This window comes from Dasypus novemcinctus, chromosome 9 (assembly GCF_030445035.2).
Source record: "Dasypus novemcinctus isolate mDasNov1 chromosome 9, mDasNov1.1.hap2, whole genome shotgun sequence".
NCBI classification, from domain to species: Eukaryota; Metazoa; Chordata; class Mammalia; order Cingulata; family Dasypodidae; genus Dasypus; species Dasypus novemcinctus.
The window spans coordinates 67,584,835-67,597,931 of NC_080681.1; the positions used below are offsets into that span (position 1 = coordinate 67,584,835).

General features: G+C 29.8%; 2 protein-coding genes across 6 annotated transcripts in view; one reads left to right on the plus strand and one right to left on the minus strand.

Annotated features, from left to right (window-relative positions):
• Nucleotides 1–13,097, plus strand: part of DOCK7 (dedicator of cytokinesis 7) — a 319,752-nt gene that overhangs the window by 139,643 nt on the left and 167,012 nt on the right. The gene's annotated exons all lie outside the window — the stretch shown is intronic.
• ANGPTL3 (angiopoietin like 3) lies at nucleotides 589–8,348 on the minus strand. Of its 2 annotated transcripts, XM_058303477.2 has the most exons (7): nucleotides 7,781–8,347; nucleotides 6,958–7,068; nucleotides 4,815–4,932; nucleotides 3,512–3,625; nucleotides 2,940–3,035; nucleotides 1,174–1,440; nucleotides 589–815 (listed from the first exon to the last, which is right to left on the minus strand). In XM_058303477.2, the coding sequence occupies exons 1-7, from the start codon at nucleotides 8,273–8,275 to the stop codon at nucleotides 631–633; spliced, it is 1,386 nt and encodes a 461-aa protein (XP_058159460.1). In that variant the 5' UTR covers nucleotides 8,276–8,347; the 3' UTR covers nucleotides 589–630. The 2 variants fall into 2 exon arrangements, with proteins under 2 accessions (XP_058159460.1, XP_058159461.1); XM_058303478.2 differs by lacking the exon at nucleotides 1,174–1,440 and having other exon boundaries at nucleotides 7,781–8,348.

Below are 13,097 nucleotides of genomic sequence, written 5' to 3' on the forward strand. Positions count from 1 at the left end.
AGTGATACCTGATATTCAAGTCAATATGACTTAGTAATCATATTCTGCATTTGATTAAAAGGACATTGAACCTATTTCAATACAGTATTTCTTGTTTTATGTGGTTTCATAAATAAAGTATATCAAACATTTTGTTCAAATTCTATAGAAAAATGAGACTTGTGTTTTAAAATTCATTATTACAGATTTACATATGTTTTCCTGAACTCATTGAATTCTGGTTTTGAAATTACCAATGTTATAGAATTTAACAATTTTCCAGTTATCAGTCATTTATATATATTTATTCAAGTTTAGAATTTTAACAAGAAAGCTGGTTTTTTTTTAAACTGGGAAGTTGTGAAAATAGCCCACAAGTGACTCTGAATGTTTTTTATTTAAAAATTTACCCATCGTTATCTAGATTTTGATCATCTAAAATTGATTCCCATGTCACAAAACATTTGAAAAAATATCATAAAAGAATTTTGGTTGAGGAAGGTAAATGGTATTTTTTGAGATTGACAGTGACTTTAAAATAAAACAAATATATTTTCAAGTCTTCTTTTTGGATTTGATACCAGATTATTAAACCACAGTACATTAGGCTGAATTTATGTTCAATTTATTGACTTTTAAAATTTGCCTCAGTCATTTAAAGTTTTCTAAATCTGTTGGATGGATCAACATTTTGGTTGATTTGATAGAGTATAACTTTCCAGTCTTAGACTTCCAACATATTCCTTTTCTCCTTTCTGGCTTAGATTTTGTTCTTGGTTTGTTATATTTACCGTTTAGGTGGTTTTCCTCACATACTTCATGCCACCACCAGCCTCCTAAGGAAAATAGATATGGAATTTAATGTATACAAGCACATATGTAGTTACTACATTTCCTATGAATATATCTTCAGTTTTTTACATATCACAGTGTTTTGGATGTATATGTGCAAAATTTATATACTCTGTAAAACTTTCTTCTTTGAAAAAAATAGATGTCTGAGGAGGACTAGAGAAATATCCAATTGAACAAATTAACACTTTCGTTATTATAGTTAAGAGATTTTTACCTATAGAAAAAATGTTTTAATTCGGATTTGGATTTTAAAGTAGCTAACATCATAGAAATAGCTAATACTTTGGGAACATACTTTAGAGATTTGGAAATAAAGTACTGATATTAGAAAAAGAATACCTGAATAACTTTTGGGACAATTATGATGTCCTTTTGCTTTGTGATCCCATGTGGAAAATGCCAATTCTTTGTGTACTGGGAATGCACTGGGGACATTGCCAGTAATCTCAGCTAGGTATAGCGTATAGTTGGTTTCATGATTTCCCAAATGAAAAGAATATTCAATATAATACTTGTTGTCTTTCCAATCTTCTAGCTCAATTCGTAAAATATAATTTGATTGCTTCACTATGGAGTATATCTTCTTTAGGCCCAACCAAAATTCTCCTAAAAAGAAAAGTGTCAAAGATCTGTGAATTTGTTAACTACAGATTGTGTACTAATAGCTTTTTTAAAAGAGTGTTTTTTATTGGTGTAGTAAATTAATTGTTTCATCTTGAATCCTTTGATCATTTTACAGTCTGTTTTAAGCAATTTGATTGATTGTACATAGATGCACAATGAAAAGTGTGGGGTGTTAATAAGCCTATTTTCAAGTCTGATGTTCTTTCTAACAAGGTTATTATACATGTTTTACATGTGAAACTTTTTAGGCTGTGATAAATATTTTTAGGTCTGGCTAGAATAATATCTCACTTAAAAGTCCTTGTATGTACTGACTTTATTGTCACCTAATTATTAATACCCATGTACCATCAAGAAATTTGTTAAATATTCCCAAAGAGTTGGATAAGAATAATGTCATTTTTCTGCAATATTGACTTGGCCTTGGTATTTTCTTGATATATATGCTTTCTTTGTAGAAAATGGACGGAATATATCTTTAAAACATTTAAAATAAAAAATCTTGGTTCTTTTCTCTCTAATTTTCTAATTTTTTGGAATTAAAAATATAACAAATACAAAAAGATTACTTTTTAACTATCATGATTCTTTTAAATAAAGTATTTAATTTAAAAAATAAGGTTTTCATTATTACTATTGAACTAATTGGAGACTTCATTTTAAGGATTGCTGATAAATGCAACTAAAAGGGCTTACTTTTTTCTTTGAAATGAATGATTTCTTTAGATTTTACTGTCAACCTTTTATTTCTGGGTTATGTTTATTTTTTTTAAGAAGATTTGGGGTTATAAAATATATCACTGAATACACATTAGGAAGGATTTAAATTCAAAATATTTAAAATTTTCAAATAGTACTGACTATTTAATAATTTGATATAATGATGGATGTTCCACTGAGTACTTGCATATCATTAATAGATTTTTATAATGTGTTTTTCTGTTAATATTTTAATTTGCTTATTTTATTTTTATCTTATTTATTTTGTGATCAAAATAGAATAATCTGCATTAACTAATTTATTTTAAACCACATTTTACAACTTATAATATTTAAATAATTTCAATTTAAAAATTTTGTACTGTATACCTTATAGTTTCTTGTCCCTTCCAACCTCCAAATAATTGATATCCAAAATGTTAATAAGAAAGTAGAGTGACTAAGTGCTAGGGATAGTTCTCTTTGTAGCTCATTCATAGCACTTACCACTTATCAAAGTACATAAAATCAAAATTGTTTTTAATGATTAAAATTATTATAATTATAACTCACTGAATTAAAATCTAAGTATAATTAAGAACAGATATAAAATTTTGATAAGTATATTTCACATAATGATATTTATAATAAAGTCCAATTACTAACAGATGTGTAATTATTAATAACCTCTATGAAGACTGGAACGGTTTCTCAATCTTTGCTGCATTCCTGATATCCAGGAACTTGACAAGTGAATGGATAGATGAATGAATTCACCTTACCATCAAGCCTCCCAAAACCATATTTGTAGTTCTCCCAGGATTCATTGAAATTTTGTGAGCCATCCATTCGATGTTGAATTAATGTCCACGAACTTCCTGAATATAATGAACAAAATCGTATAATTTTAGTAGATGTTGATAAATGTGAAAAATGCTGCTTTTTTTTTAAGGAGGTACTAGCGATTGAACCCGGGACCTTGTACATGTGAAGCAGGTGCTCAACCAGTGAGCTATACCTACTTCTCTGTTTGTTTTTAATTGGTAGCATTGCAAGGTAGTTTATTGTTATGGTGACATTTTATTATTGGTCCCGAGAAGTTAAGTGAAACAAAGCCAGTGAATTTTGTCTTAGTAAACTTATTGATAATAATCACATCATATTATTTTATAAAGGGGATGGAGAACGAGTGAATGCATGAATAAATATACAAATAAGACTTGACAAATATTAATACTGTGTCATGATATATATGTATTTCATTTTACGTTTATTTAGAACAAAGATGGTGGGATTAGTCTTGCTGATAGACAGTAACTTGAACTAATTATATTTTCTCTTAAGGATGTTTTACCTGATATAACATCACAGTAGACATTAAAAACTTGAGAGTCTCTGGGTCTAATGGCATAGATGCCACTTGTATGTTCACCTCTGTTATTAATGTTGGTACAATCAGCAGGAATGCCTAGAATCAACAAAATGTTGTTATATAACATAATAAGATAAAGTAAGAATGATATCTTCAGAGTTTGAGATTGTATTTGATGTTTTATGGAGTTGTTGCAAATATAGCCTTTTCAGTAATGCTTTTATACTAAAGCGTTTTTTTCAGATGACATCTTCTGCAAAAGGAATATATTTTTTAAGGAAAAAGTAAGCAACAAGGTTTTTAAATACTTTTTTTTTTTAAACTAGACATTGGAAGAATATAAAGTGGCAGAAATACCACATATGAGATAAACAGTGCTTAGCACCCAGCTGGTAGTTAATAAATACATGAGAAAACAAATAGGAATCTTTTGTTCCCCTTTATGAATCGCATAAGAAATAAATATATTTTGAGAGTATACTATTTTGTTGAGGTTTTGTTGGAAATGAACAATTTTTTTGCTCAAGCTTTTTCTTTTTCTAATGAAAGTTTTCAAATCTAACAGAAAAGTAAAAGGAACTGTTCTTCTGAACAGTTCCTTCTTTCTAACTGTATTCAACATTTGTTAACATTTTGCCATATTTGCTTTATAAACACACACATATATACAAACACCTATTTTGCTGTGCCATTTCAAAGTAATTTGCAAATTTTATGGGTCTTTACCCTTCACTGTCAATATGTATTTCTGAAACATAAAGTTATTCTACTACATCACAACAATACTATTATTAGGAAATTAATCCCATATTATCTAATTCCAAGGCCTGACAGTCTTAAGAATGTCTTTTTTTTTTTTTTTTGCGATATTGGGGGCCAGGAATTAACACAGGACCTCGTGTACGGGAAGCCAGTGCCCAATCACTGAGCCACATCAGCTTCCCCGAGTTAGTTTTATTGTTTGTTTTACTTGTTGTTTTGTTTTTGTTTTTTTCAGGAGGCACTGGAAACCAAACCTGGGGCCTCCTGTGTGGGAGGCAGGAGCTCAACTGCTCGAGCCACATCTGCTCCCAAGAATGTCTTTTATAGTTTTTCTTTTTAAAATAAAAACCAGGATCAAATTTAGGTTGACACATTCTATTTGGTTGTTGTCACTTTACTTTTTACTCACTTTCAGTCTAAAACAGACCTTAGAATATGGATTTTTGATGGGAATATCTAAGATCAGGGCAGAATTGGATGAAACTCAGTAGTGTCAAGAAGGAAATCCACCAGATTATCTTACCATCACGTTCTACCTTTTTTGTTTCATTCAACCGAAGAGAGGGTGTAGTTCTTGGTGCTCTTGGCTTGGAATAAAAAGAAGAATTTTCTATGGGTTCTTGAATGCCAGTCCTTTTCAGCTGATAAAAAAATAGAAATCTACTTTTAAAGTGGTACTGAATATACAATTAGGTGAAATCTAAGTAAGGATATCAAAAGTACAATTTATATGCATATTATCTCCAAGTTCATAATATGTTACTATTTTTCAAGTTAAGAGGGATAAACAGTGCTATCCAGATTGTACAGTTATCTATTCTCCAACTATTTAATGAGGCACTTCATTTAATGAGCTGGGGAAAAAAAGGTAAAAGAGAGCAAGGCAAAAAACAGATTGGCCCCCTCTCAAAATAAAATAGAGCAAGGTTAAGAGCCAAGAGACCTTGCTTTGCTTAGATTATCTTAATCTTCTATTCATTTATATGAATAGAATGTTTAATATTCTACACAGTAACATAGGTAGATTTTAAATTTAATAATTTTCAATTGGAGGTGTTACCAGTTCTCAGATCTGCCATCATGACATAGCTCTTAGGGGAGTGGATATGGCTCAAGTGGTTGAGCGCCTGCTTCGCACATGGGAGGTCCCGGGTTCGGTTCCCTGTGCCTCCAAAAAAAAAGCAACAAACAAACAAAAAAACAACTCAGAGGAGCCAGTGTGGCTCAGTGATTGAACGCTGGTTTTCCACATATGAGGTCCTGGGTTCAATCCCTGGCCCCAGTATCTCAAACAAACAAAAAAACAGCAACAAAAAAACCCCCATAATACATAAATTAACCATGACAGCTCTCTTGATAATTTTTGACCTTTAGATATATCTGCAGAAGTTACAAATTTGCAGGTTTATTTGCTTATGTTCAATATATTCAGTATTTTCATTTTCTCTTGGTTTAGCAGAAAGTTAATTTTTATTTAAAGTATGCTGGATTTGCAGTTTATTTACTAATGGCTTTTTTTTCATGGCCTGAGAAAAACAGAATATATAATACCTTGTATTATTAGCATACATATATGGCATTTCCTAGACCTAATTCAGAAGGATCTGTCATAAAGGTCATTTATTGGGTATTAACTTTTCAATTAAAACACTGTATAACCTTGAAGTCATTTAACTTTTTATTCTAAATATATATATAAGGAAGTTGGGTCAGATCTGTGACTTCTTTCAACTAAAAAATTATTTAGACTTTTCATACATTTTCTTTTTAGACATATAGTGACATTTCGCTTTTCTGAGCAGGTTCATTTAATTATAATAAAAAATATAAAAAAGTTTAGAACAAAACAAGGAAATTATGGAATTCAAAAATGGTTGGCAAAAATTCTTTTTCGACAATCTGTACTGAAACTGCTATGTTGGTTTAGTGGAAATGGGTAATATACATTTATTCTAAAGTTCTTGAGAAATTTTTACCAACTTATCTAAGTTTGTATTATTTTTAAAACCTCTTAATGTACTCTTTTAGGAGTACATTAATAGTTTTGAAATACTGTATTATAAATTGAATACTTAGTTTCTGACATATCTTTAGTCTAAACAAGTAATCTCTCCCTTACTTCCAGTTTACATTTTAGATTAATTACATTGCTTGGTGTTAAACTTTAATTATTGAGTGAACAGTTTCTTATAATGTTATAACAAAGGTTCATTGACTTCTGTATGCTAAATATGAGATACCTTTATTAATTCAACAAATATTTATTGAGCACCTATATATCAGGCAGGTTTTTTTTTTTTGTTCTAAGGCTAGAGCAGTAATTATAATGGAAAAAAAATCTCTGTAAAATTAAATTTAATTTAAATTTTAATAGGATCACTGGCTGCTATGTTGAGGATGTACATTACATGAATTCATTTATTCTCACAATTTTATAGGTACTATTATTGTCATTGGATACATGAGGAATATGAAAGACAGAGGGGTTAAGTAATTTATGCAAGGTCACACAGTAAGTTTTAGAGCAAGGATTCAAACTCAGATAGTTTTTTAGCTTCAGAGCCTGCCATCTTAACAATTATGCTAATGTACTCATATTATTCACTATCCAATTAGATCTAAATTTTATGTAAAAGATTGGACATGCCATTAAAATATTGACTTACCTGATTTTCTATTTCTTTTATTTGATTATGCTGTTGGTTTAATTGTCTGTATTGTTCTTCCATGGTCTGGAGAAGGTCTTTGATGTTATTATTTTGCTGTTCTATAAAAGTCTGGGCAGAGATTGTAGGTTGGTTAAAAGTTTCTTTCCTTCTTTCTTCCCCCTCCTCTTCCTTCTCCTTCCTTCTCCTTTTCCTCTTCTTCCCCTCTTCTTTCCTTCAGCTTTCCTCCTCCCTTCTTCCCTCCCTTCCTTTCCTTCTCTTTCGTTAAATTAGAATTTTAGTTTCCTATTCTATTATAGTCTAAATTTTATACTATTGGTGGATTAGAAAAATGAATATTGACAATCATTTTTTCCTTGTGTGCTTCTTTGAAATAGTATATACTTTTTTCTTATGTTTTATTTGAATTTATGTGATTTCAATTCAATGAAAAAATACAGTATTTTAATAGGAATAAATCTTTTATCATTTACTGTATTATTTTTATCCAATTTAAACATCAAAAAATGGCTTTAAATTTAAATTCCTTTAACTTTGTACTTGTCTCTACTAATTTACAGTACTTTAATAATATTTCTTGCTTAATTATATTCCTTAACTAATTTGTAATTTTCATGCAAAATGTGAATTTTTTTTCATATATAATATTAGGGTTAACATAAAAACCAACTTGAAACAGCAGTGGGAAATTTTAGTTTTGTGGAGACTCTTTTCTTTGGGAGCATGTTTGGCACATAGTATTTCAAATAACATGTCTTAGAAATATTTTTAAAAAGATCCACATTGAAAACAAAACCATGAACCCTCTTTTATTTCTACTTACTTTAAGCGAAGTTACCTCTGGGTACTCCTGAATTTCGGGTTGATTTTGAATTAAATTGGTTAATTGTTCCTCTAAATATCTCACTTTTTGTTGAAGTAGAACTTTTTCTTCCATGAGGCTTTCAAGTTTTGAGTTGAGTCGAAGTGACATATTTTTTACTTCTTCATTTTTGACTTGTAGTTTGGATGTAGTTCTTCTAAGTTCCTTTTCTTCTTCTTTTATCTCATTGGTTTGCAGTGATAGAGCATAAAAAGACTTATCAAATATGTTCAGTTTTTGAAATATGTCATTAATTTGGCCCTTAGTCTTATGGACAAAATCTTTAAGACCATGGCCCAACTGAAGGAGGCCATTGGCTAAAATTTTTACATCATCTAACATAGCAAATCTTGATTTTGGTTCTGGAGATACAGAATCAAATGATGAATAGTCTTGGCCAATTCTGGAGGAAAGAACTAGAGGAGCAATAAAAAGAAATAGCTGAATCATGTACATTTTTATCCTAATTATTCAATTTTCATGCAATTTGGAATTAGCTTTCTCCTCTACGCAGACCTAGATTTCTAAACTTTATATATACTGCCATTTATCACATAAAAGGTAAGGTAGGCAAGTGAATATAGTTAATCATTAAACTGTGCAAACTTGTACAAATGTAACCTTTTACCACATTGTGTTAGATCAATGCTAAATGAAATCAGAGAAATGAGCAATTAACAGGTTATTTGAAATGGTGCTATTGTATTTAACTTTGCTATATTATAAACTGTACTTTCATTGTTATGGGAGCTACCTGTTTTTATTTTTCATGATTTTAAAAGAGATTTACAAAGTCAAAACAATGTCTTTTGATTTGTAAATTAATCATTAAAGTTGCAATACAATTATTTAATTATGCATTTCCCAAATTGTATTCTAGTTCTTTTTGAAACATGACCCATCTCAATATGCCTTTTCAGTGAAAACTTCAGGTGGTGGTAATTGCTCTGAATGCTACATTTTGATAGCACTCTGTATAAGTTTGTATATGATTATATATTCTTCGTTATTTGTCACTATAATTCGTTAGTATATATGTTTGCCTCAAATTATCTGTCTTATCCATCTTTATATTTTATCACATAATCCTCTACCTAATAAGTGGCATTAAAAGGCATTTGACTTTTTTCTCCACTATATTCTAGTTTTCCTTTTATGTTCTAACTTATTTTCCTTGTGTGATATGTGGTCTTCTAATGTCAAACCAGAATTAAATCTTAAATACTTTCAGTGTCAGGAACTGTTTGCCCATTGTAAGTTTTTCTGAAGTTTTTGAGCTTGGTAACAAGTTTGATAATATAAATTTAGCCAAAAAACCAAAACATCAATAGTATGTCTAAAAATAAATATTGCACTATGCTTTCAACCCTTGTTAAGAGGAAAATACCAAATGCCGCAATTAAGTTACAAATGATTATCCTTATTATAAGAACTTTTTGAGAAAATAACTCCTTTAAAAATTTCTTATCTTGACAAATTAATATAGTGAAGTTGTTAAGAATGTGGGCTTTTGAGTCAGATTACAGCCTGGATTCAGAAGTCAGATCTCACAGCTCAGCCTTGAACAAATTACTTAAATTCCCCATACCTTAGTTCCTTATCAGTAAAACTCGAGTAGGAATAGTGCCTACTTGATAAAATTATGAGCATGAAAAGTAATATATATAAAGCATTTAGAACAGTATTTGACGAATATGAAATAATTGAATTAGTTATTACATCAAATAAATTAATTTTTAAACTGTATTTGTGTATATAGAATCAGCCCTTACCTAACAGAAAAATTTCATAACAATTTCTTTTTAACAAAGGGAAAGTTTTGATATAAGTAAATTTCATTTAAATTACAAATTATCAAGCAAAATGAACCATTTATAATATTTTATCCTTAGAAATCCCTCTTCTTGTTATAAAAAGAGTAGAGACCCTCTTTTTTGGTGATTAGGATTAAGGGCTTTTGAGTGTAATAGCTATGGTAGAGATAATATAGTACAGTGATGAAGAGCATGATTCTGGAGCTATACTTCCCGAATTAGAATCCTGGCTCTGCTATTCTTCAGCTATTTTGACCCTTGGTCAAATTCTGTGTACTTCTGTTTTCTCATCTGTCAAGTGAAGATAATATCTTCTTTATAGGGTTGTGTAAGGATTAAATATTAATCTTTTCAAAGCACTTAAAGCATTAACTGGCATATAGTAATAACTCCATGAATATTATATATTAGCTCTTTTTCATAATTAGAAGCAATCAATGCCTTTATGTCTATACTAAAATATTTTGTGGATGAAAATGATCATATCTTATATTAAGATCATGTCAATTGGGAAATACTGCTAGAAGATAGAATTTCTGAGTTTTCTATCTGTGTTTTGACTTTCTGGGCTTTTGTAGGTAAAGGATTTGTACCTGTGTATACTTTTTCTAAGTGTTTGATATAGAACCCTGCAAACTCTTTTTGCAGCTGAAATAATGCAAGTAAATAAAACAGAAATACATTTACTAATGAAGAGGTAAAACAAATGTTTATTTATTCCTCATTTTTATCTTGTTTTTCCACTGGTAAATGTTATGGACTTTTAAAAGTATATGTTGACCTAGAGAATAAATTTGAATTTTCTTCCTTTTCTTTAAAGAAAAAGTTAAAACTGTAATCATTGGTCATGAAGGGCATATTTTAGAACTTCTCTTAACTAAGCCGCTTTTATGGCTTAAAATTATTAACCCTGATATTTTATCCATTTGTTAGTTGAGGGAGACTTGAGATGGGCCACCCTGTCTATATTATAGTGTAAGCAGCTTATTGGCAAGATCCGTACCGCCGTTTTCTTTATTTCCATCCTGCATCTTATCACAATTTTTTATACATTGTTAAAGCATAATAAATATTTCTCTAATAAACAGGAGAATGGTAAACATATAGGAATTTTCCAAGCACAAAATTTGCCTGTAGTAGATGTTCTTCCCTTTTTGGTATAAGGGGTTCCTTTTTAAGAAATGAGAATTTGAAGAATAGCCCCTCCAGTTCATGAAAATAGCAGGAGCACTGATACCAAAGAGAGGTGTGTGAAGGAGTTTCCTTCTATTTTAGTTACTGTACTAAAATGCTAATTTTTTGGTACAATTTATGCAATTTCTCACATGTCACACTGATAGATTTTGTCTCGGTAAAAATGTTGGCATAATATTTTTTTATTATAGTAGTTTCATTTATTTTATGTTATTGAATGTAATTAAATTAAATAAGCGATTTGCCTAATTACAAACTTCTTAAGAGTTCCAGCATGGGAAAATGTAATGAAAGTAGTTATTTTATAAATGATTTTATGTCTACATTTTAATTTCTTCTGTCTGAGACCTGTTATAGGCAGGATCTAATTTTCAGTTGAATTTCTGCCTGTTTAAATAGAATGCCGATCAAATGGAATAGTAACATAACCACTAAAAAATTGTATGACAAAGAAAATTAACTCTCAATTTAAAGCAAAATAAAATCCTAATCTAGACTCTCTACTTCCTAAAAGCCCATCTACAGAATTTCTTTGCTACTTATTATTTTAGGATGTTTAAGAGTCGTGTTTGACTTCCAAGCAAAGCAAAGTCCTTTATCCTCCCCCAGGTTGTGCAATCTTTTGGAGATATGACTTCCAAATAAAACACTGGACATTTTGGCTCTTTTGAGCATAGTATCCCATTAAATTTTTACTTTTAACTATGATAATTTGTTTTTCAATTAATAAGTTTGATATTTGGAAAAAACAATTTATACATAAAAATGGTTATTGTAATTAAGGATAAAAACAATACTTTTACCTCCCCTTTCCTTTCTTTGTCTAAAACAGCACTGTCCAATAGATACATAATGTGAACTACATATGTAATTTAAAATTTTTAGTAGCCACATTAAAAAATTAAAAAGAATCAGGTGGGATTAATTTTAATAGCATATTTATTTAAACCAGTGTATCAAAATATTACTTAAACATTTGATAATACAAAATTATTAGATATTTAATATTCTCTTTTTATACCAAGTCTTCAAAATCTGATATATATTTCATACTTATATCACATCTCAAAACTAGGCACATTTCAACTGCCCAATAGCCTCACTATACTATTATATTAAACAGCACAAGTCCAAATGAAGGAATCATTTTTTTATTCGTGTTTTTTTTTTTCATTTCATTATTAATAGATGGTAGATTTATTTATGCTGAAAGTACTTATGACTTCCTAAGGTTTTTTGGGGGGAATTTCTTAGTGGAGTTAGTAGTCACTTGGAAAAGAATATGGATTCAACTGCTTGCCTTTTTCCTTTAGAAATTGAGTCTAAAATTGTATGGCTTATACTGGAAATCAAAAGTAGCTTATAGATGATGTTCAATCAATTCCCATTTAATCTGGAATTGGAACTCCCAGAGGTACTACATCACTACATTTTTGTTTGCATTCTACACTCTTCTTCATTATCTCCTTAGAATAAAAGTAGGTTTGCTGGGTCAAAGGGTATATTCATTTAAAATTTCCATATTGCCATTTCACCCTTCAGAAAATTTAAAGCTATTTTCATTGTACCAGCAGTTAATTATCAGGGTTTTATTTCACTTGAAGGCTTGTTCATCAGCTCTCAGCACTAGTCTTAAGGTAAAAGAAAAGCATTCTCTTTTTAACCCTTTTTTCTTGAGTTATTTCTATCCTCTATATTGGCAGCAGGGGCTTTGTGTAAGGTGTGTGATGCTAAAGTGGACATGAAATAAATAAATGCATGCTAGACTATGTTTGCTTCATGGCAACTATCTAATATTTGTTATACCTACCATATTCTTATATGTGTTTTTGAAGTAAAATGTGCACTATTATACCTCTTAAATCCTTGATTACGTTTATAGAAAAGCCATGCTTATAAATGTCATCCTATTTGTAGTTGTTTGGACAAACTAAGATAATGTTAGAAGCATGTTTCACCTTCTTAATATAATTTGAGTCCATTCTCATTTATTTCCCAGGAGTCTCTTACAGAGGAAAGAACATGACTTTTGAAGTCTGACTGACCTGAATTCCAATTTCAGCTCTGCCATTTACTTAGTTGTGTGTGAAAATCACTTAACTTTTCTGGGCCTCAATTCCTTTGCAAAATTAATATATTTTTTATTGCTATATATTTGAATTATTCCTTTAAGGATGAAATAAAGTATTGTGTGTGAGAATACTTACTGCAATAGCTAGCAAATAATAATTCAGTTTTGATTATTTGTTTCTTTTATAATACTTAGAGTT

Coding starts and splice junctions, on each gene's coding strand:
- ANGPTL3 (XM_058303477.2), bottom strand. CDS start 8,275: ATGTACATGATTCAGCTATTTCTTTTTATTGCTCCTCTAGTTCTTTCC. Junction 1,441..2,939: donor TGGTTTTGGGAGGCTTGATG/GTAAGGTGAATT, acceptor TTTTCTTTTTAG/GAGAATTTTGGTTGGGCCTA. Junction 816..1,173: donor TTGTCCCAAAAGTTATTCAG/GTATTCTTTTTC, acceptor TATTTTCCTTAG/GAGGCTGGTGGTGGCATGAA.